The 21,897-nt window shown below is 38.0% G+C and overlaps 2 protein-coding genes and 1 long non-coding RNA gene across 3 annotated transcripts in view; 2 read left to right on the top strand and 1 right to left on the bottom strand.

The window, feature by feature from the left end:
* Positions 1-7,273, top strand: part of LOC135085747 (uncharacterized) — a 63,028-nt gene extending 55,755 nt beyond the window's left edge. The window contains exons 25-26 of the mRNA XM_063980546.1: positions 443-629; positions 1,469-7,273. Coding sequence (XP_063836616.1) covers positions 443-629; positions 1,469-2,910 — 1,629 coding nt within the window. The 3' untranslated portion in view covers positions 2,911-7,273. The remainder of the gene's footprint in view (positions 1-442; positions 630-1,468) is intronic.
* The window catches only part of LOC135085706 (uncharacterized), a 463,562-nt gene that overhangs the window by 401,640 nt on the left and 40,025 nt on the right, over positions 1-21,897 (bottom strand). The window lies entirely within an intron of this gene.
* LOC135085635 (uncharacterized) overlaps positions 8,100-21,897 on the top strand; it is a 29,962-nt gene continuing 16,164 nt past the window's right edge. The window contains exons 1-4 of the mRNA XM_063980408.1: positions 8,100-8,222; positions 18,201-18,481; positions 19,048-19,220; positions 21,160-21,269. Of these exons, the coding sequence (XP_063836478.1) occupies positions 18,422-18,481; positions 19,048-19,220; positions 21,160-21,269 (343 nt within the window). The 5' untranslated portion in view covers positions 8,100-8,222; positions 18,201-18,421. The remainder of the gene's footprint in view (positions 8,223-18,200; positions 18,482-19,047; positions 19,221-21,159; positions 21,270-21,897) is intronic.

Here is a 21,897-nt window from a genome sequence, read left to right as displayed (position 1 = left end):
TAGGTAAGGTATAATAACAAATACTAAACAATAAAATAAATAAACAAACTTGTTTTTTTTCCATTTTTTGCTCGATATTAATAACGGAATGGCAACAGGCACCGACTTAAATAAAAATCTCACACACGTTGTGTTAATTTTTTTTTTTTTTTTATCTTCGGACAATTTGTTTTTTTTTTCACACAGCGCCAGCTAGCCCCAAAGTAAGCAACTTAATTGTTTACATTTATAGTATTAGTGATGATTGATGAATGATAAATAAGTAATAATTGATGAATTATATTCTCTCCTTTTCTTTGAATTTTAGATCAGATAATGGCACTTTACTGACTACAATATCAAGCAATTTTGTACGGTTTTATTTCATCCGCCCGTCATGCATATTCACGAACTTAAATTATTATAAAACCTGTTTTTAACAATTCCTTTTATTTATTTCCAGGATATAGCCTTAAAGCTGGGCATCAACCTGCACACGCTCTGCCTGCCGCACGTCAACGCGTCCCAGGAACTTTTGAAGTGCATCCACTCGTACTCGGGCTACACGTTACTATCGGGACGGGCCTCCCCTGCCTCCCCTGGGTCACCTCTACACCAAATTACTGAGGGACTGAGCTACCTTCATACAGGTAAATAGTTGCCACTTTCTTTTACTCTTTCACACACATTACACATAACACATACACACACATTACACATACACACACATTACACATACACACACATAACACATACACACACATTACACACTCGCACGTTATATCTTTGACCTGGGTTCTAGTATTAATTAGTATTTTTGAATTAATTTAACTTTAATTTTAAATTTTTCACTTATAAATTTTTCATTTGTAAAATATTATAAAGTGTACTTATTTATTTATTTTGTTCTATCCACACTAAACGCATTAAAAATTAAATTTGCCTACCTACTGTAATATTGTTATGGAAGAGCGGTGCTTCCTAGCACAAGTAACATCTGTTGCTTAACGGGAAGCTCCAACAACTTGTAACTGAACTAGGCTAAGTTAAAGAAATAAACGAATTTGACTTTGAATTTGAAAAAAATTGAATTCACTCTCTTCCACTTTCACTCACTCTCACTCTTTCTCTTTTACTCTCTCATTATCTCTGTCTCTTTCACTCACTCACTCATTCACTCTCACTTTCTCTACACTGAGTTCACCCTCGTAAACAAAAACTACTATAGTGTATCCACTCGTACTCCGGGTACTCTCCTCTTAGTAGTTAGTTTAGTATAATTCACCCGAACATCCCGTTTGCAGCGTCCCGCAAAAAACCCGATACATTTGAATTTCAAACATTCATTTCGACAGTCCAGTTTTGGTTCCTGCATTACTGGATCCCAGAAAACTGGATTGAAATCCCGTAGAAAAGGGCTCTTACATACTAATGTGTAACTAAACTTAAAGATATGCAACATAATATTGAGTATTGCCTTATTTTCCAGGGTCCATAACGAGAGGAACTCCTCAAGCCTCAGCCACTCCACTAGACCTCCGAAGCAACGTGGAAATGGACACATCTCAGTACCCACAACTCCTGCCAATGGTACACCCTCAAGTACACTTAGTGACGCACCGGTCGCTAAACAACTCCCCCATCTCAAACCCCGGGTCTCCCCTCGACATGATCCAAGAGGAGATCGGGAATGGATCACACAATGCTGACGCGAAGCTGTTTTCGCAAGATATGACCCGCCATTTGCAGCATCAGTTCCAAAACTACGCGTCGACACATCCTCAGATTAGTTTGACAGATTGTTTAGGGTCAGAAATAACGCTTGTGGCGTCATCGTCAGAAGACAGTATGGATAGTCTAGAAAACACCAAGTATTCGCTCCCGCAGTTTGTGATTTCTGAACCGTCGGATTTAGATGATAGGCCGTCCATAACGAAAGGTATTGGCAGAAAAGTCAGCCAGGAATCTGAACCGCCACCTCCAGTCGAAATTCCTAAAGAAGTCGATAAGGATACAGAAATGGAATCGCCTAAAGAAACCCCCGATGACAACAATAAGTTCTTAAGCGAAGACCTAAAATACCCGAGGCGAGGCAGCGATAAGTCGTTAGGATTCAGTGATGATTCGTTAAGCAATGACTCGGCGAATGTCTCGCCGAACTGCGAGCAGAATGTCCAGTCGATTTATTCGAATATAGTCTCTATTAGTTCAGGGTTCAGCGAAAACAGGGGCAGTTTTTCTGAGCATAGAGAATCGTTTTCGTTCTCTGATCGCGGTAGTTTTTCTGAACGGGGAGATTTTGGAAGATCTTCGTTTTCGGAAAGGAGCGACTTTGGGCGAGGCAGTTTTTCCGAAAAGGGGGAGACGCCTAGGTCGTCGTTTTCTGCTCAAGGAACACTAGGAGAAGTTAAGGAGTATTACGAAGATGTTTATATGCCAAGGGACCCAAGCAGGCATTGTCTGGAAAAGTGTGACGAAGAAAGCCCCCAAGGGACTGAAGAAATAGAGAAATTGCAGCGGTCGACCATGGATCTGCGATTGACTGAGATATGTAGGCCCGAGGAACAAAAGATTCCAATATTACTGAGTCCCCAAAAAGTTTCCTGCGTGCAAGAATACTACGAAGTGACGCTGTCCACCGTATGCTCAAAGTTAGACTCGCAAAGTATCGTAGAACTTCTAAAAGATGCCATAAATACTAGAGTGCCCCCGCAGAATATATTCGTAGAAACAAACGGACAGAACGACAGCGAGGACGAAGCCCTAACTGGGTTTCTAAATCTAGAATATTCCGGTGGAATCCAGATCGAACTGGTTGTGTGTGAGAACAAAGCTAAAGAAAAGAAAGGCCTGAAAATGCGCCGGATATCCGGCGACCAGCGAGAGTACGGCAAGCTATGTCAGCAATTGATCACCAGTCTGACAGTCTAAACGTCACTCCTGACACCTGTCACATTGACGTTTGTTTGGTTCAAACAAAATGACCGTTGACTGTGCCCGTATATCGTACGGGAGACATTGTTATTTATTTTATTAACTACAAAGCATTTATTGTTTTTCCTTTCTTCTCAAATGAGGCGTACTCCATTCCTTGAAACTTTCCTATTTATATGCTTGTGTATTTGTACGTCGGCCGGGACTTCTGGCGGCCGACACTTGACAGCTGACGGCTGCGTTTGACAGCTGTCACGCGTGACATTTGCAATGTAATGAGGTGATATTGTGCAATATTAGATATGTTTCAAATTGAAGTTTGTATGTATTGTATGGCTTAGGATCATTCACGATTTGTATATTTCATTCCTTCAAAATGTTACAGACTGTTTTTTTAATTGGGTATTGCCCGTTTTCTTTCCAAGTGGCGCCCTCTATTATTCAGATTCTTATTCCTAACTTTGTATGTAATTACATTCAGTATTTCAACAATAGAACATGACTAAAATAATCCACTAGGTGGCGCTGAAGTCTCTATAGTCACAAACAAAATTTAACCTAAAACTTTGGGTTACAAAGTTGATTTTCTCAAAAAGAGATTCAACCAGAGATTGTAGTTCTGGACTGCTTAAACATTTTTTCTCATTTATAAATAAAAAGAAATAAATATACAGTTCGCGAGTCTTAGTAGCTTTGCGTTTCTGTGAGTGCATATGGATAGGGATCGTTTCATCCACGAAGACGCGCCCCACCATTCTTCCGCTAATGTTTGAGTGTTATCGGTACACGCTAAATTATCCATGAGTGCACACGCACACTACATAATGCCTTACGGATTGCTCGGACCACACTCCCCGCACCCCGCGCGACCGAGATCAAACATTGGTGGGGCGCGTCTGAGTGGATGAAACGAACTATAGTGTAGGTGTGACAGTTTCTTTTATCGCTTTTTGTCAATCGCTCTAAGGCGCATCTATCTCACTTTACCTCTTGTACTGACGTCTTTAATTCTTATATTTTGTTTTTGTGTTCACTTTTTCCTTACAAACATTTCTGCTTTTTTTTTTCTAGATTTTTGTCTGACTTCTTTTGTTGATCACTCACACAAATGCAAAGCTCAGCTTACTAGCGAACTGTACCTCTCCAACCCGTTTGGCCACAATGAAGTAATTACTAAAGTGCGGTCGCCGAGTAGTTAGAATTTCGTACAATGACCCCAAGCTACCCATCCTTATCGCTCGCGCGTAATTATATTGCTGTCGCGACTGTGCGATGGGCGGCCGCAGTGAGTGTGCGAACAGGATGGGTAGCTTGGGGTCATTGTACGAAATTATATCTGCTCAACGACCGGACTTTATACATTATACCTCCATGTTTGGCCACAGCGTGAGGCCAGTTTCCATTGATGAAGTCTTGCACCATACCACAATAAATAATACATGAAAGCCTACTTCTTAAATTACCATTCCAATTTCAGGATGACTCCTTTTCTCTTTTGATTTTGGATGAGATTTTTTTCGTCAATCATGATTTTTTACTTGAAAACCTAATCGATTATATGACAATAGGATTTGAATCCACGACCTTACGTTTAAACGACTGCTCCAAGCACTAAGATATTGGTAAACAGGTCTAAAGCTTAACAGAGTCAGTGTATAAGGTATGGGAGGGGCACGGGAGGGTGTTTTTGTGACGTCAAACGTCAGCGAGACTTCAGATGTGCTTCAGACTTGTCACGACGTCATATTTAATGTCACCTCTCCCGTGCCGCTTCCATACCTCAGGCACTGACTGAGTTATAATATGTTAAAGCCCGGTCTGTGAGCACAGAATTTTGTCCAATGACCCCAAGCTACCCATCCTTATCGCTCGCGCGTAATTATATTGCTGTCGCGACTGTGCGACTGGCGCCTGCAGTGAGTGTGCGAGCGCTACAGCAATATAATTACGCGCGAGCGATAAGGATGGGTAGCTTGGGGTCATTGGACAAAATTCTACGTGCTCGCGGACCAGACTATAGACCTATAGTTTTCAAGTGAAAAATAATGTTTGAGACTTTAAATGCAAAAATACACATAAATATGAAATACATAAATACATTATTGACTTAAAAACATAAAGAATGCACTAGCATTCCAGTTATGTTTTATCTTTTAAAAGGTTGTGTCGGAAACTACATCAAATACGTAATTTTACGAATGAAATACTAAATAGAATTGGTTTTTGATGTAAAAAAATATATAAATACAGGTGATCTTTTCAACCAGTGAAAAAAAATCTGCTGTGTCATTGTCATTGAACTTTCGTATTATACAGCTGATTTGTTTTTGTGATTTCAGAGTGGGACCCATTGTGAAAGTTGTTTATATCTTTATTGTATTTTATTTGTTTAACAACCACTTGTAAAAATATCGAGACGGTAAAAAATTCAACCACTATTGTAGAAAATAATAATATTTTCCCCAGTCAAAAAAATTTAAAAATACCTTAAAAACTTATCTTAATCTTACTTTCATCGAATAAATACTTTTCTTTCTTTCTTTCTAATCGCTGAACTTTAGATTATGTATTAACTCGTTAATCAGAAGAAAAACCACCACCAGTTTGACACCTTAAAAAGAACACCCTGTATGTTATATTCACTTACATCAGAGATTAAGCTACATATTACCGTGTTACATATGTACATAACATAGCATAATGTATATCAAAAGTTACTTCACATATCTGTATATGAAAGTGATTTGCAAAAAAAACACTGAAATAATTTATTAATTCCAAAATAAAGTTTTTTCTAGATTCCATTTTTAGTATAAATTGACTATAGCTAGATTTGTAAATATATTTTAAGTTTAAGTGCGTTTCTAGTGGTTACAACTGCATTGAACGCTGGGCTAACTCGACGTATGTTATTATATTATTTTGAACTTGTTTTTTTTATATTTATCTGTTATTTTTGAAATTTCTTACAGTTTATACAAAATTTTTATTAAGTTTTTTTCTTTTTGTGTATATGTTACGGTTAATGTGATAAATTGAAAATTATTCATAATAACCGGTTATTATGAATAATTACCGACAGTCGCGGTAAAAGTGATAAATTAATCACATTTAACAGTGATTATTTGATAATTCAACCTTAGTACTAACAAATTTCATAAAAGAGAACAACATCTTGTGTACGTGCTCGTGTACAGCCAAACTTTTGAACGTTTTGATATCATATATTAACATAATTTGGCATAATGGGTTTGGAATGTTTCTTGCATAATATTACTTTTCCATGATGCCTATAACATAATGTTTTGATTTAAAGTGAAAAATAGGTTAAGGTGCGGCGGGGGTGGCCCTTGGGCCACCCCTAAGCCGCCTATTTAGTTTTATACACACATAAATGACCTCATATTAATCACATTTACCAAATCATGCGGTAATTATTCATAATAACCGGCGATTATTCATAATTTTCACATTTATCACTTTGACCGTAACATAATTATATATTTTTTAGGTTTATTGTTGGAAATTTATGTATATTTATACTTTTTGTTCCAATAATATAATGACATAGTTATGTTGATAGAAACTGTTGTACATTATGTATGTATTTTTCGAATTGTATGTGAGAAATAAAAGTATGTAGAAATATTCGCCGAATGTTATAACTTATGGCCTATGTACTGAATAAACTATTTCTATTTAAATTCAACCAATCAAAAGCCTAATGCTATTAGTGTAGCTCTCAATTTAGTCAGTACCTGAGGTTAGCGAGACATAAGATTTCCTTCAGATTTGTATGCTGTCACGTCTTAATATGTCAATGTCACTCCTTCCGTGCCGCTCCTATAGATGACCCACGCTGAACTGTCCCACCAAACTCAATGACAGAGGGGCGCTACCATCGTTCAACTATATGGTTTTCAACATGGCAAAAATCGGAACCAGCGATCCGGTAATGACGGTGGCGCCCCACTGTCAATGTCATGGGTTGGACAGTTCAGTATTTTGGAACTATATACCTCAAGCACTGACTCAATTAGTCACTTAAGGACTACTAGACCTAGTTTGTATCGACGTTTCATTCATACTCTATTTCTATAAACAATACATTTTGTAAAAGCTTCCAACTTAAAAAAAAATATATTGATCTTCGTGCTGATGAAATAATCTATGAAATATGAAGTCATACATTTGTAAGTGAATATGGTTACTGACTTTATCTCTCGCATACAGTTCCAGATTGAAACATAGGGTAGTATAAAATAATGTTTTGCCATAAGTCATAGTTTAAGGACACGTTATCAAACTTTAAATATCCTGTAAATATTATTTTAATAAACAATTTAATTCCATAATGTTATTCTGTAGTTTTATTCTTTGATCTCCTAAAAAAGGTTTTTTCAAGCTAAAATATGTAAAAGAAAGAAACAAGATATTATTACAGTATTTATATCACGACTGAAGATGAACGAATTTTGATAAATTACCTGTTCATAAACTTTTAAAAATCTCCAGTCTACAATCGATATCGCTGTTTAGTTAACTGGAGAAGAATGCCATATGGCACCAAGTCCGCCTTTTGTACCTTGCAAATAAATTTTATTTAAATTAAATAAATCTTGAACATTATAAAAATATTGGGAAAGTTGTCTTTCTACTTAAACAACGAACGCAAAGAAAGTTGAAATTCCCGCGAAAAGTACGGTGATGAAACTGACAGTCGAAAAATGTTGCCACAAGAGCGACAGTTAAATAAATCCGGTGGTTTTTAGTTAATTTGGTACCTTTCAATTAAATTATTATTATTACACATTTTATTGCTATTGTAAAAGTCCTCAAATTCTTACTTGATTCCAATAGGAAATTCGATAAAAATGAGGGGACAGAACAATGTTGCCATGTGCTGTTGATTTCCCTCGAATCGGGGTAAATTATTTAATGTGCTTTTAAAATTTTTTAATAAAAAAAATCTGTTAACAAATTTTTCACACATTTTATTTGCAAATTCATGCATTTAAAATAAATATTTTTAAAGTATTTAAATTAACATCTGACCACAAGATCGAGCCATTACTAGATCTTTACGTGTCATAATCTGATCAAATTCCATAAAAAAAAAATTCTTATTCGAATATTAGATTCAGTTGGATTTTTACAAGACGATGCTAGCAACATCGTCCTGCACGCTTTTGCAAATGGCGTCCGCGTGACGGATGATCGCGTGTGCCGTCAAAATGCATTTGCGATGTTAAAAACACTTATTTTATAATATATTTCTTGTTATGTGCATTAAAATAAACGGGAAACTGGTAAGTGATATTTTATTTATCAATTTACACCCAAACTCGCGTTATTCGTTTGTTTTTGTTGGGACCTCCGACATGATTTACTGTCTCGCTCATTTGTTATGATTTGCCCCTGTCATTATTTACAATCGGCGACGTATATGCATCTCTTTCGTTTCCACAGTTTTCTTGCAATAGGTTTTTCATTTTTAAGTGCCCGAGCGACTGAGACCACAAGAGGAAAGCGGGGCCCGTTGGAAAAATATGAACAATTTTGTGCTCTTAAAAATTATTGATTTTCCATCGTTAAAAAACAGCCGCCACTAACTAATTGCATACGTGATGCGATGTCGCGAGGTCTCGGTGTGAGTACAAGTCTATTTTAGTTGTTTTCCCATATTAGATATTGTGATTGCAGTCACATTTTTCAGAGGCGACCATTTCATGCCTTTTAACATCGCTACGTTTTTTCCCGTAGATATCGCGGTGTAATTGTTTAAATATTGATTTTTATAGTGCATGCATGTGTGAGTCAGGCGCGCTGAATGTTTATAACATTAGTGGGGCCTGTTACTATTTTCGGAGCGGCCAAATGTTGGCTATAAGCTCATGTAAAACCATTTTGCTCCCGTAGCCGTGAGGTACTTGGCAAGGGAGTATTATGGGTTGTGTTTCCTGCAGTGTTGTTCCAACATTTTCCGGTGAGTCGTAGCTTTAATAATTACACTATTCAGGATTTTTTCCTTTATCGGTCATGTAGCCGAACCTGTTTACAGCTCCGTGTAAAAAATCTGATAAGATATATTTTCAAGTACCTCAGTCCCAATCTAGAGGCCCATATTTTCTCTTATCTCTTCAACATTTTGTTTCTAGCATGCCAGTATTTTCTCTCTTTTTTAAAGTCTCTATTTTCGTTTCGATGCATAACATTAACCATTAAAAATTCGTGATTCAACAATCAACCAATGCGAATTACTCTTGTTATCGTTTTTCGAAGACCTTGAGCTCACTCTCATGATTCTTGGACCCGGACTGTATTGTTTAGTACTCGGAAGTTTTTAAATAGACGTTATTGAACACCTTGGCATAATATTTGTGTGCTTAATTCAAAGGTGTCACATTTAGGTGTCTATTGACATATCGTATTGGGACGATAAGTTTGTTCGTGGCACAAACACGTGAAAAATATTTTTCTTGCTTCTCTGTTCTTCTGCTATAATGTCTGTTTCGTTTCCAGCTGAGGCAAAGCCTGATTTAAATCCCGACTGTGCGAGATAGACGTTAGTTTGTATTCGTATTGTTTAATCCGGAAAATCAGGGTCCTCAAAATTCTATCCCAATAAGTCCATCATTAAAACCCAATCAATTCGGAATCTCGTCATATCCGAAGTCACTGGTAATGCGACCTTCAAAATAGCGGATCCTCCTCACAATAATACGTTACGTATTGCATTGTTCTTGAGCCGTAGATATCAATTAGGCAAAGACGTTCAATGACATCACATCTCTATTGTTTTAATCTCGTGTAACTCTGTGGATATTATTTATATGGCGTCAAATTTGCCGTTGTTGGTAATCAGTTGTTCCTAATCAGGCTATTATTCTCTTAGAAACCTAATTCAACCCAAAAGATCGTCAAATACCTACGGTCCTACAAGTCGGCATAACGTCGAGTGACCGTAGATTCTTTTCTAATGAAATAAAATGTTTATGTCCTGAAAGATCATAATCATTTGAAGCTTCCTAACTACTGGTCTGTTCCTTAAACCTACTAATCGACGGTTAAGAATCAATACCATCTATCTCAAAAAAGTCAACTTTACAGGAGATAAAAAAAACGTTTCCTCGCTTCAGCTTATAAGTTACTAGAAATGTTAAAATCGCTAAAAAAGGTAAATAAATACTGAAAAATGTTATGTTAACTTAGATTGTCGTAATATTGCCATATACCAAGATAACCTGAGTTAGATGGTATTGGTTCAAAAGAGTTAAAAAAAATATATTTATCTACTAGATAGGTGCTATTGGACAAAAATAACTAGTAAAAAATCAAGTAGCTTATTAATCAATAACATGATAATATCATGTTATTGATTATGAGGTTGTTTTATACCTTACATTAATTTGTATTTTACAAATGAGGCAAAGAATCATAAAAGTCATGGCATTCTGCTGGTAGAACTAGTTTAAGTTCTTGCAGATGTTGGTATTTTGACGCAGTTATGGCTGTGGCATAAGGCATATCAAAATCTTAGTCAAAATTGTGTTTTACGTTAACAACATTTTCATCCGAAGACCTACCTGTTGGGAAACTCGATTAAGGTCTTTAAACATTGTGTAGAGGTCTTCCAGCGAATGACCATATTATTTTCGGCAAACCGAAGGTGAGTGATGTACCTACTCGCCATTAATTTATATTTATGCAGAATCCTTTCCAATTCTGGAGTTTGGAAGCATTTTGTACAAGCACCTCGATGTACCCATAGTCGATACGGCACCACTGGAGAGACTACAGCAATGCCCAAGTCTCGATCGAATCGAAGTCCACGAACGCCAAGCAAAGTTCAACTTATACTCCTCGGTCTTCTGTAAAACCTGCCACAGCGTATGGATGTGGTCTTTGCGAAAATTGGCTTGTGCTTGGGAGGCTTAAAGTCATCAAACCTACGCGTGAGACGATTCGTGATGACTCTTGAAAACAGCTTGTAGACATGGCGCAGTAGGGAGATGGGTCTGTAATTCTTCAGTAAGGTGTTATGTCCCTTCTTGAAGAAAAGCACCACCATGGTTCTGTTCTATGCCTCTGGCGCTATTCCCTCGGGTAAGACGAAATTAAAAGCCTCTGAAGGATCATCAGTATCGGTGTTCCAATCGCGTTCAGATGTTCCGAGGTTATTCCGTCATCACCTGGTGCCTTGTTGTTCTTAAGCTGTTTGAGAGTCATTCTAATCTCGTATAGGCTGATATCCGGTATATCTTCGGTATAGTGTCGAGTTAGCTCAGCTCTTGGATCTGTGGCTTACATATTAACAGGTTTGGTGACCAAGGTATGCCTGTAAAACCTCTCAGTCTCACCCAGAACCTCGGTCACACTACCGTACACCGTCTTTAACTTAGTGAGCTCATGAGCTGGCTTGGCTTAATAGAGTTGTCTCCGCTCTACCGCCTTTTGAATAAGGAGTACTATTAGTTAAAGTTGTGAACATTTTGTCAACTTTATCTCATGTATTTCTGATTTTCAACTTACCATTATCAAGTTCTCATACGCTAAAAATATAATGAAACACGTCTACTGCACAATGAAAGTCAAAAACACTGAATAAAGTAACTTTTTACCACCTTTCTATAATTCTTTGAGGAGAGATAGACAATATTGGCAGAAAATTTTTCGTGCTCTTAACATAGGTGGTATTTCTATAGCAAATAACTTTTGAAATACTGTGAATATTGAGATAGGAGTGTGAACAACCTGTGCCAAATTGGACTTTAAATCTATTGGCATTAAAAAGTGAAAACCGCCAAAACTTGAGATAGATGGTATTGATTCTTAACCGTCGTAATACTTCTAGGTCTAGGATCGGTAGTTCCGTCGCCGTTTTTGACGAGGTCAGCTTTCTTCGTTTCAGTTTAGTCAAATTCTGTAAATCTATAACTTTTTGTGTCTCTATTGACTGTTAGCCATTCTTTTGGAGGCCATGCTGTAGATCCTGGCTATACAGGACTTGCAGTGCTGGAAAAAAGAGGTGGGACTTGTACTAAGACCACTATCGATCGTAACTTGAATGATTTCCTTGTATTGCTTTTAGATTTATTTTCATACAACCTGAGGTTAATTAGTGTAGGAGTGGTAAACAGTGACATCGTCTTCGTCAGTCACAAACACAACATTGACAGTTAAATGGTCAATTTGCTTGATTATGTTGATTTCATTAACGACCTGGCATTGTTAAATTAATTAACCAAATGTAACAGTTCGTTGACCTTTGTTTACTTCACGTGTCATTTCGCAGTTTTATTAAACTTGTCGGTGACATTCATAATCTAAATGAATACGTCAAAGCTGTGGTTTGTTAGAAGTACGATAACATTATCAGGATGCTAATCTAATCATAAAAACGTGGGGACACTCGTCACTCATTCAATATTGTGAAATTCTTTTTGGAAGTTTTGCCAATATTGTACAAAACCAAAGGCTTTCTGTTTGTTGCGTTGGACGCGTGGCTCACGAGTTCCAACAATTGATTTTCTGTTATGTCTAGTTCTTTAGAGCTTAAAGTCTTAAGAAGCTAGTGAACCCAATAGATTTAAAAATATTGTTGAATTCTACTGAGAAAAGCAAAAGATTTATTTTGACTGAACGCCAAAAAGCGATCGAAATCCTAAATATGATACCTCCTATTTATCTTCTTCTACCTGACAGTTACGATTCCTGTAAACATTAAAACAATTAACGTCAAATTTCATCTGAACATTCCGCAAAACGGATTGTCAATTTAAGACACAGACTCAAGCTTCCACGAATGATCGTTGGCCTCAAATCTCCAGTTTATTTATACGAGTCTCGAGCAGAGACCCCCGCGCGGGTTATTTCGGGAGTCCCCCTAGGGTCGTTGAACGCAGCCCTCCAGACCTCGGCTCGTTTTTTTATCGCACAGATATCTCCCTTTTGGACGTTTCAGACCAATTACGGTGACGGTATGGTATCGATTGGCGTGACTTTTCATTTTGTCTGTTAGGTTGGGAAATATGTCTTGTCAGTAGTTGCTGGTGACAGTTTGTTTTGATTGAGGCGTACGCAAAAGATATCCCTGATGTTTCGTTTTTGAAGCACTAGCACTGGCCCATTTATTGTCCACAAACAGTGGTAGGGTCAATACTGGGACTTGTAAAAGTGCTTTTTTAAAAGCTTTCTTGCAACATTAAAATGAGTTTTATGATAGTCTTAAAGCAGAAAATAATCATTTTAGGTTTATCATGCATGAAACATCGTTCAACTCAAACTCAAGCGTAGATTCTGGATGATGCTAATATTTGAACGAATCTCAGTATCCTTTAGTCTGACTCTTTGAACATGTTCATATTTTGTAATTGGGTTTAATAGTTCTATCGCTAACGAATCTTCATACTGTTAATATTGCAAATAACCTGATATGCTTTTAGTCTAGCTGGTGTTTAAAAAAGCTACGACCATCTACGTTGTAGATAAGAAGAAATAAGGTGGATTTAGTTCTTATCAACACCGTAGATGGTCATAGACCCGCTTGATTAGATTAGTTTTCTTGATAGTACGAAAGTTTTAGTCTTAAAAATTATACTTTTTAATGTGTGGATTGGGATTTGCATCACCTTTGTTTGTTTTATGTAAAAATAAACAATACATTTATTCAATATTGATTTCGATTCAAAACCCAGACTATCAGTCGAGAACAAGACAAACTTTATTGGTCTAGTTAAGTTTCTAGGTCAATAATCTATCTACGTGTATCTCCAGCCTCTACAACTGTCAGATACTAATAAATCTGTCTGGAACTGCATCTGAATTTATTTAAGTAACCTTGTCCCGACTTTGTTTGAAAATATCACTGAACGTTTATCACACTAATATGCCCATAAAGAACAAAATATCTAGAACTTCCTGTGCTTATCTGTAAAATTAACAAAGGCTGAGTCAGTCGAAACGACCTCTGCAACTCGTCACGAAAGCTATACAATTTTACGACTATAATAATCACTGGCCAGGTGATCGTCTGCCTATTTGTCTGCTGTAGTTTGAAGCGAAGTCATAGTTAATGTTATGTAATTTGTGTATTTCGTATACAGGACGTACTATCTGAACCCCTCTATCTTCATCTAATTCTTTGATCATCATCATCATCATCTCAGCCATAGGACGTCCACATAGGCCTCCCCCAATGCTTTCCATGTTACCCGGTTGGTAGTGGCATGCGTCCAGCGCTTTCCTGTTCTTTGATGAATTTAATTTTGTGATCAAACCTCCCACAACTACTTCTGTACAATTTTAGATGAATCTACATTAAAACAGATTCAAGCTTATAAGTAACTAATCTAAATTGGAACTCAACATACGATAAAGTAACTGGACATGTACTGCTTACAATTTTGGGTTCACGTGATTTTTTTAACGTATGACGTTTTTTCTCAACTTCCCCAAGTAGGTAAACTTACTGGTCAGCAAAACATTCATAAAATTCAACCAAAACACATACTCTTTCGTTCCGATAACTAATTCAGCCCACCCAAAGCGTATCGATCATTCAATGGGACGTAGACAGTACTAGAAAACACTGAATCCATAAATAAATTAGACTTACGCCCGTATTCACAAACATTAGGTACTATGAGGTCTCACAATGCGCGTGGACGCACAGGGTGACACACGAACCAATCACAGAGCTCTATTCAACGTTGTGGGTCGATTTGCTGCTTCACTTAGCAAGCATCGTTTGTGAATACGGGTAGGCCCAAACGGCACAGTTGCATACTTTAATCTATGTTGGTTTCCTGAGGTGACATTTTATGCTAATATAATATTCGCTCGCGTTTCAGTATCGAATTGCAGAGACGACGTTGCAAAACAGATTCACAAAACAAAACTTTTCTGCATTCAATTCTTTGTCTTAAACTTGATGCAAGTTAAACTTTAAGCTCCGTAATTATTTGATTGTCATTGAGCTGAGTTTGTCTTTTTACTCGCTCGTAAAGAAGGAAACAAAACTATCTTTGATAATTTTATTGAGCGCCCCAACTCTTAGACGTAGAAAGCGCTTTCACAACAAAAATAAATAAAAAAATTATATAGGTTTGTGGGGGCTAGGAGTTCATTAACTTTTAGTATGTATAGGTAAATAATCAATTTGCTTCTTGTTTGTCATAGTCTAATAAGACCCCAGCAGTACAAAAACATAACCCTCTTTCTGGCGCAGTCAGGTAAAAATAAATAACTGTCAACAAAACACCCAGTGTCAATGAAAACGTTTCAGTTCCTGCACCCTCGTCAGATAATGTTCCGCCAATTGTGGACCGATTCGGTTGCTATGGCTGAGGCTATGTCATTCACCCTCCACCCACACTCAGGTGGAGTTTGTCCCCTGTCTGGGAAAGGGTCTGAAAAAGATACGAATATAAAACTGTATGAATCATATTATCTTTCTTGACTAGTAGACTCTTTAGTTGTAGTAAATAGTGTGGAAATGTGATCAAAATCTACATTATCATTTATTTTTTGTTTTGCAATTAGCTGACCCGATGGACGTTGTCGCATCGACGAGCTTTTGGTATAAAAGTCATTTATTTTCTGTAAATAGGCTTTTAAAACCCACTATTAGACTATTACACGTCCTAATATAGCTTGTCTTACCACTACTTCGGGTCAACATATGGGCTGGTGCTTAGAGAGAAGTGGCGGAAGAAACTCAATCACCTTTGTCAGCCTCTAGAAAGCTGTTTGAATTTTCTATTGCATCATCGAATTCGTAAATCAAAATACACAGCTATTTTATCATTATTAATAGCTAAATTAGTGGGTTCAACTAACTGTAGAACTTATTTTACTAATAAAAAAAACCCAGATAACTTGTCCATTAGCATTTCTACATAACGTCAAAATATCAACGAAAATCTAGTGTGCCTCTAGGGTCTATCGAGCCCTGTTTTACGACGGCGCTATTGATTTTTATGTTCAAGCGCCTTTTTGTTTGTAACTTTTAACGCGGGGGAATTTTCCGACATACGACCGTCTCGCTCCCCCGCGACGGAAAGTTGGTCAATTATGTTCTACCACAATAACTGAAGAAAGAGTAGGTTTGCTCTGATAGGCACATGCTCACCAAAAAGTTTATAAAATAATTTTTTTCAATTAATGTTTTGTCACTTTCTGCCTAATTTTGATTGAGCAATGATGAAAAAAGACAAAAGAACAAAGTCATAAAATTTAACAATGATAAGGCTATAGCTGTACTTAAACCTTGTAAAACTGTCTTGAGTTGCATGAAACTTCTGCTGCAAATCCTATACCTCCACCAGGATTGCATTGTATCGTAATCTGGCATCCAAGATTTCTACGTGTACTTAGTACCTACTTGTAAGTATGATTGGAATAATCCAATGCACTTAGTGTAGGATGCAAGCCTACTCTACAATTGTATTTTGTGGCTACCTTCTCAAAGTTTCTCACTGCATATTCTATGTGAAGGTGTGTTCAACTTTTAGAACATTTAGATCAATAACGCCAGCTTTTCCGGACTGCCAACGAAAAATAGTGGTTTGGATTTTGCGAAACTACAATTTTACATTTATGCCGACATACTAAGTACTACAGTATGATAGTTTTGCCCTCCTCTCCCCTACTATTATGAACGTTAACTATATTTCCAGCTGCTCTGATTAATCTCTGATACTGATTTTGTGTCTATTTTCATAAATTACCTATAGTTCCCGAGGGACAATAATTTTAGAACAGCCAAACAAACTACACACGAATGGAGCCGAGAGAATAACTTAACAAGACTAGGCTAGACTGGTATGGCAAAAAAGAATGAGACATGTATAGGCTCCTTGAGAGCATTTGACGATTTGTAAGTACTAATTTAATTAGTCTAAACAAATAAAGATAATTTTGATTTTGAGACAGGCCATCCACAAAATACTTATAAAAATACTATGTTGTGTTGTGGCCAACCGATTGATTAGACCTCCACCGTAGATACCCCACGCTGCGACAGACCAGTAGCGGCGTAAGGGGGGGGCGGTGGGGGCGGTCCGCCCCGGGTGCCAAGCATCAGGGGGTGACACAAGTCGCGCAGATTAGTACTCACTGGCATATCTGCATGGCAAATCTGCGGTCTACATACGGGGGGGTGTGATTGTCTTTCAATCTTCGAATCGGTAGGTAACCCCAAAGTGCTGGGGGGTACCAGGGGGTGCCACATAGGACTTGTGACGGGGGGGGGGGGGGTGACCGCCCCGGGTACCAACCCATGCTACGCCGCCACTGCGACAGACTGTGGTGTAGCATCGATTAATTAGGTGGCTCATCCACGCCCTTGATTATAGTCGAACGAAACTCAATGTTCGAATAAAAGATAGTAAAAAAAATATTAATAAAAGAATTTTTAATTTGTTTACATAGCACAGCAAGTGATTTAAAAAAAACCCTGTAAAAACATGGTAGCCTATAAATATAGTCTAAGAATCGAGAGCCGAATAAATTGATAGTCAATTTGATTATGTCAAGCATGAGAGACCAGTGGTTTATTTTTTATTGAGTCGAAAAAGAGCATTCGTTCGGTTGCTCAACTTTTTTCGATTTAATGTGGGAAAATAAGTTCAGGTTCTTGCAACATTTATTCATTATCTGTGGGTGTGTTTACCTGACAGTAAATTAAAAAAATGTCATGACAGCTGACAGTGACAGCAGAAAGTTTCAAAAAGTTGGTGAAAATGTGGAAAACTTTATTTCTTTCTTACATAAGTTTTTAAAACCCACATGGTTTTCCTTCTCAAGGTTCACAAAATAGTATTGCTACTTAATATTGTCGTGTTATCAATTTCTTGGGTGAGGGATCCAAACTTTTTATATAAATTCTTTCAGCGTCTTTTCGCCTGTTTGTTGAGAAGTACATGTCTGTTTAATCACTCCTAACCCTAGTTTATAGTTACAGTTGTGGCAGATTCAATTTCGCAGTCGCTTCTCAGAGCGAAGTAACCATTTTAACCCAATCAAGCTAAGTGCGCACCTCGCTTGAATGCGATTCCCTTGCCCGCACACCTCCCAGCGTTCGCCCTGTCGGTAACAGAGCGTTGTTGTGACGTCACGGCTGCCAGGTGTGCAGTTAACTTGATTGGGTTGCAGTTACGTACAAAAAAACTTAGAACGAAACGTCAATTGCATAGTAGGGTACTGTTCCCGTATTTCGCTCCAGTGTTTCTATAAAAATTCTTTAAAAGAAATATTTATTAACACATTCTTTTATTTCTTTACAGGTATATAAACAAAAAAATCAATCAGTCCCAGTATTAAAACTATACAATCTAGTCTAAATAGTTTCTACTTAAAAAGTATTGTTTGTACTTAAAAATAAAGCTTAAAAAACTGTGATAATTTTCATGGACGTTTATACCAAGTGCAATTTATAGACTAATGTCAACGGCCAAAGATAAAATATAAGTAATTATTATGTTGTCCAATTGAACGGGAAACAAAGATGGCGGCGGCACCACAACAGTTCTGCGTTCGGTGGAACTCTTACCATACAAACTTACAGGTGAATATAATTTGCATTTTAAGGCCGAGTTGTACCATCTAACTTTAACTGTAACTAAAATGTTATGGGCTGTTTTTTATTTGTAGTTTGACAGATTTTAGATGTTTGTTAAAGTTGTAGTAAGATGGTGCAACCTAGCTTAAGAATTAATTAAGATAGCTGTTATATTTTATGAATGAGGGTTATCAGTTGGCGCCACTGGTGAGTAAGGCCCTGTCACTTGCTTGTGGCTAAGACAGTGGCGCCAACTGGCAACTAAACCACCTCGTTAAGCGTTTTTAAGTAAACCGTGTGAAATGTGTTTTAAAAAACGACTAAATCGCCGGTCGTTGATGCTAAGAGCGCTTTCACATTGGCGACTTTATCAACGCGACAGACGCGCTGCCGATATTTTCATACTATGTGACAACGGATGCATGCCTTCACATTATAAAAACGCCGCTGCCGCGCTGCTGTCGCGCTTCTGAAATATTAAAGCGCTCTTAAAGTAGCATATAATAAATGTGCTGTGGTGAACCACTTACCAAACTTTACTGCTCGAGTAATACATGTTTATTTGATTCCAGGCGGTGTTTCCCCGGCTGTTGCTGACGGAACAGTTTGCCGATGTCACATTAGCATGCGAGTCGCGGCAACTGCGCTGCCACAAGCTCGTGCTGTCGGCATGCTCGGCCTACCTCGAGCGGCTGCTGCTGCACAACCCGTGCGACCACCCCATCGTGCTGATGCGAGACATGAGGTTACGTCACTGTACTAACTAGGGTGATCGCTATAGTAATTAGCCAATACATAGTTATTGGCTGTGCCGGTATGCATAATACTTAATCTCTTCATATCTTGGCACATTGGCCAACATGGCACATTGGCCAACTTGCCTAAAATGAAAAAACACAAGCCTAATGGAAGTTATTAAGAGAGGAAAAGAGACAAATGTTTTTTCTGAGAAATACGCAGTCCAATGTAGTAAATATTTTTGTCTCTTATTAACAATCCAATATGCCAATAACTATGTATAGGCTAATTACTATAGCAATCACCCTACACTAGCGTGCGAGTCGCGGCTACTGCTGCACAACCCGTGCGACCACCCCATCGAGCTCATGCGAGACATGAGGTGACGTCACTGTAGCCCGGCCACGTGACATCTTTGTTCGTTTCAGCCGAAAGACGTCCACTGATGGACAAAGGCCTCCCTCAAAATAAAAAATAAAAATACCGTTACCGTGACCGCTGCCGTGGCCCGGGATAGTGGGGCCGCCGGGGACTAGGGGCCGTGTATTTTTGTTTCTCTCCATAAGGGGGGATTTTGCCTTACATCTACCGTGACATCTACTGGTTCCAAAACATAAAAACCCGGTTCTTTCTATGGCGGCCAGGAACCGGTTCTATGCCCTACTACTACTAGAAAAATACCTCCCCTAAGGATTTCCACAACTTGGTGCACCTTGTGGGTGGATGTCCCACGCTGCGTTTTCAGGTACGTAATATGAAGAAGGTATATACAAGACGTCTACTGCTGGATAAAAGCCTTTAAGGATTTAAGCAACTGATCATGTGCTGCCCACATACAGGTGATTTTTACGTCAGAACTTCTCTGAACACCTATTGTGCTCATGAGAGATATGAGATAATATAGATGTTGGAACAGTATAGGTACCTTTCTTTGTCCTAACCTGCTGTTATAAATGTTTTTCTATATTAATAAAGTTTTTGGGTTCGTTTGAAGACCTCGGAAACGGAAATTTAACTCTACAACTACAGTAAACGAAAACTAAATCTTACACAATAAAAACTCTCCCAATACATCTGGTCACCGCAGAGGAAGTAGACCACCTCCATCAATTAAAAACCGGCCAAGTGCGAGTCGGACTCGCGCACCGAGGGTTCCGTACCATTGATTTATGAAATTAAAATTGTTATTTTTTATTTAAGTTATTAGTATGAAAGATTACGCGGTAATAAGCGGTTTACGATTTACGAGGTATTAAAAAAAACTACTTACTAGATCTCGTTCAAAACAATTTTCGTTGGTAGTTTTTATAGTAATGTACATCATATGTTTTTTTAGATCTTTCATTTTCTTATTTTAGAAGTTAAAGGGGGGGGACCAACTTTTTTCCACTTTGGAAGCGTCTGTCACGCAAACTATTCGGTTTAGAAAAAAAGTATTTTAGAAACCTCGATATCATTTTTGAAGACCTATCCATAGATACCCCCACACGTATGTGTTTGACGAAAAAAAAAATTTTGTGTTTCAGTTCTAAGTATGGGGAGCCCCCAATATTTATTATTATTTTTTTATTTTTGCATCAAAATCTTAATGCGGTTCACAGAATACATCTACTTACCAAATTTCAACAGTATAGCTCTTATAGTTTCGGAAAAAATGGCTGTGACATACGGACGGACAGACGGACGGACGGACGGACAGACAGACATGACGAATCTATAAGGGTTCCGTTTTTTGCCATTTGGCTACGGAACCCTAAAAACCAACAAAATTATAGGGAAAGGTGGAAAATAATGGAGGAGGTTTTACCCAAGTGGGGCCACAAACAAGATAAATACGGATTAATTAAATAAAATTCTTTAAATATGGAATGTAAAGCTATAATAATGATAATAATGTCAACAAAGATATCTCTATTCTATTCTAATGAAACTGATTATTGTCGCAGGTTCAGCGAGATGCAGGCACTAGTGGACTTCATGTACAAGGGCGAAGTGAACGTCACGCAGGAGGAGCTGCCCAGTCTGCTCAAGTCCGCTGAAGCCTTGCAGATCAGAGGTAAGTCACTCTAACATCTGTTTTAGGGTTCCATAGAACAAACCTAGCCATCTCCCTGAAGCCTTGCAGATCAGAGGTAAGTCACTCTAACATCTGTTTTAGGGTTCCATAGAACAAACCTAGCCATCTCCCTGAAGCCTTGCAGATCAGAGGTAAGTCACTCTAACATCTGTTTTAGGGTTCCATAGAACAAACCTAGCCATCTCCCTGAAGCCTTGCAGATCAGAGGTAAGTCACTCTAACATCTGTTTTAGGGTTCCATAGAACAAACCTAGCCATCTCCCTGAAGCCTTGCAGATCAGAGGTAAGTCACTCTAACATCTGTTTTAGGGTTCCATAGAACAAACCTAGCCATCTCCCTGAAGCCTTGCAGATCAGAGGTAAGTCACTCTAACATCTGTTTTAGGGTTCCATAGAACAAACCTAGCCATCTCCCTGAAGCCTTGCAGATCAGAGGTAAGTCACTCTAACATCTGTTTTAGGGTTCCATAGAACAAACCTAGCCATCTCCCTGAAGCCTTGCAGATCAGAGGTAAGTCACTCTAACATCTGTTTTAGGGTTCCATAGAACAAACCTAGCCATCTCCCTGAAGCCTTGCAGATCAGAGGTAAGTCACTCTAACATCTG

Source organism: Ostrinia nubilalis, chromosome 29, assembly GCF_963855985.1.
Source record: "Ostrinia nubilalis chromosome 29, ilOstNubi1.1, whole genome shotgun sequence".
NCBI classification, from domain to species: Eukaryota; Metazoa; Arthropoda; class Insecta; order Lepidoptera; family Crambidae; genus Ostrinia; species Ostrinia nubilalis.
The sequence above is the reverse complement of the archived record's forward strand: the minus strand, read 5'-3'. Positions and strand labels throughout refer to the sequence as shown.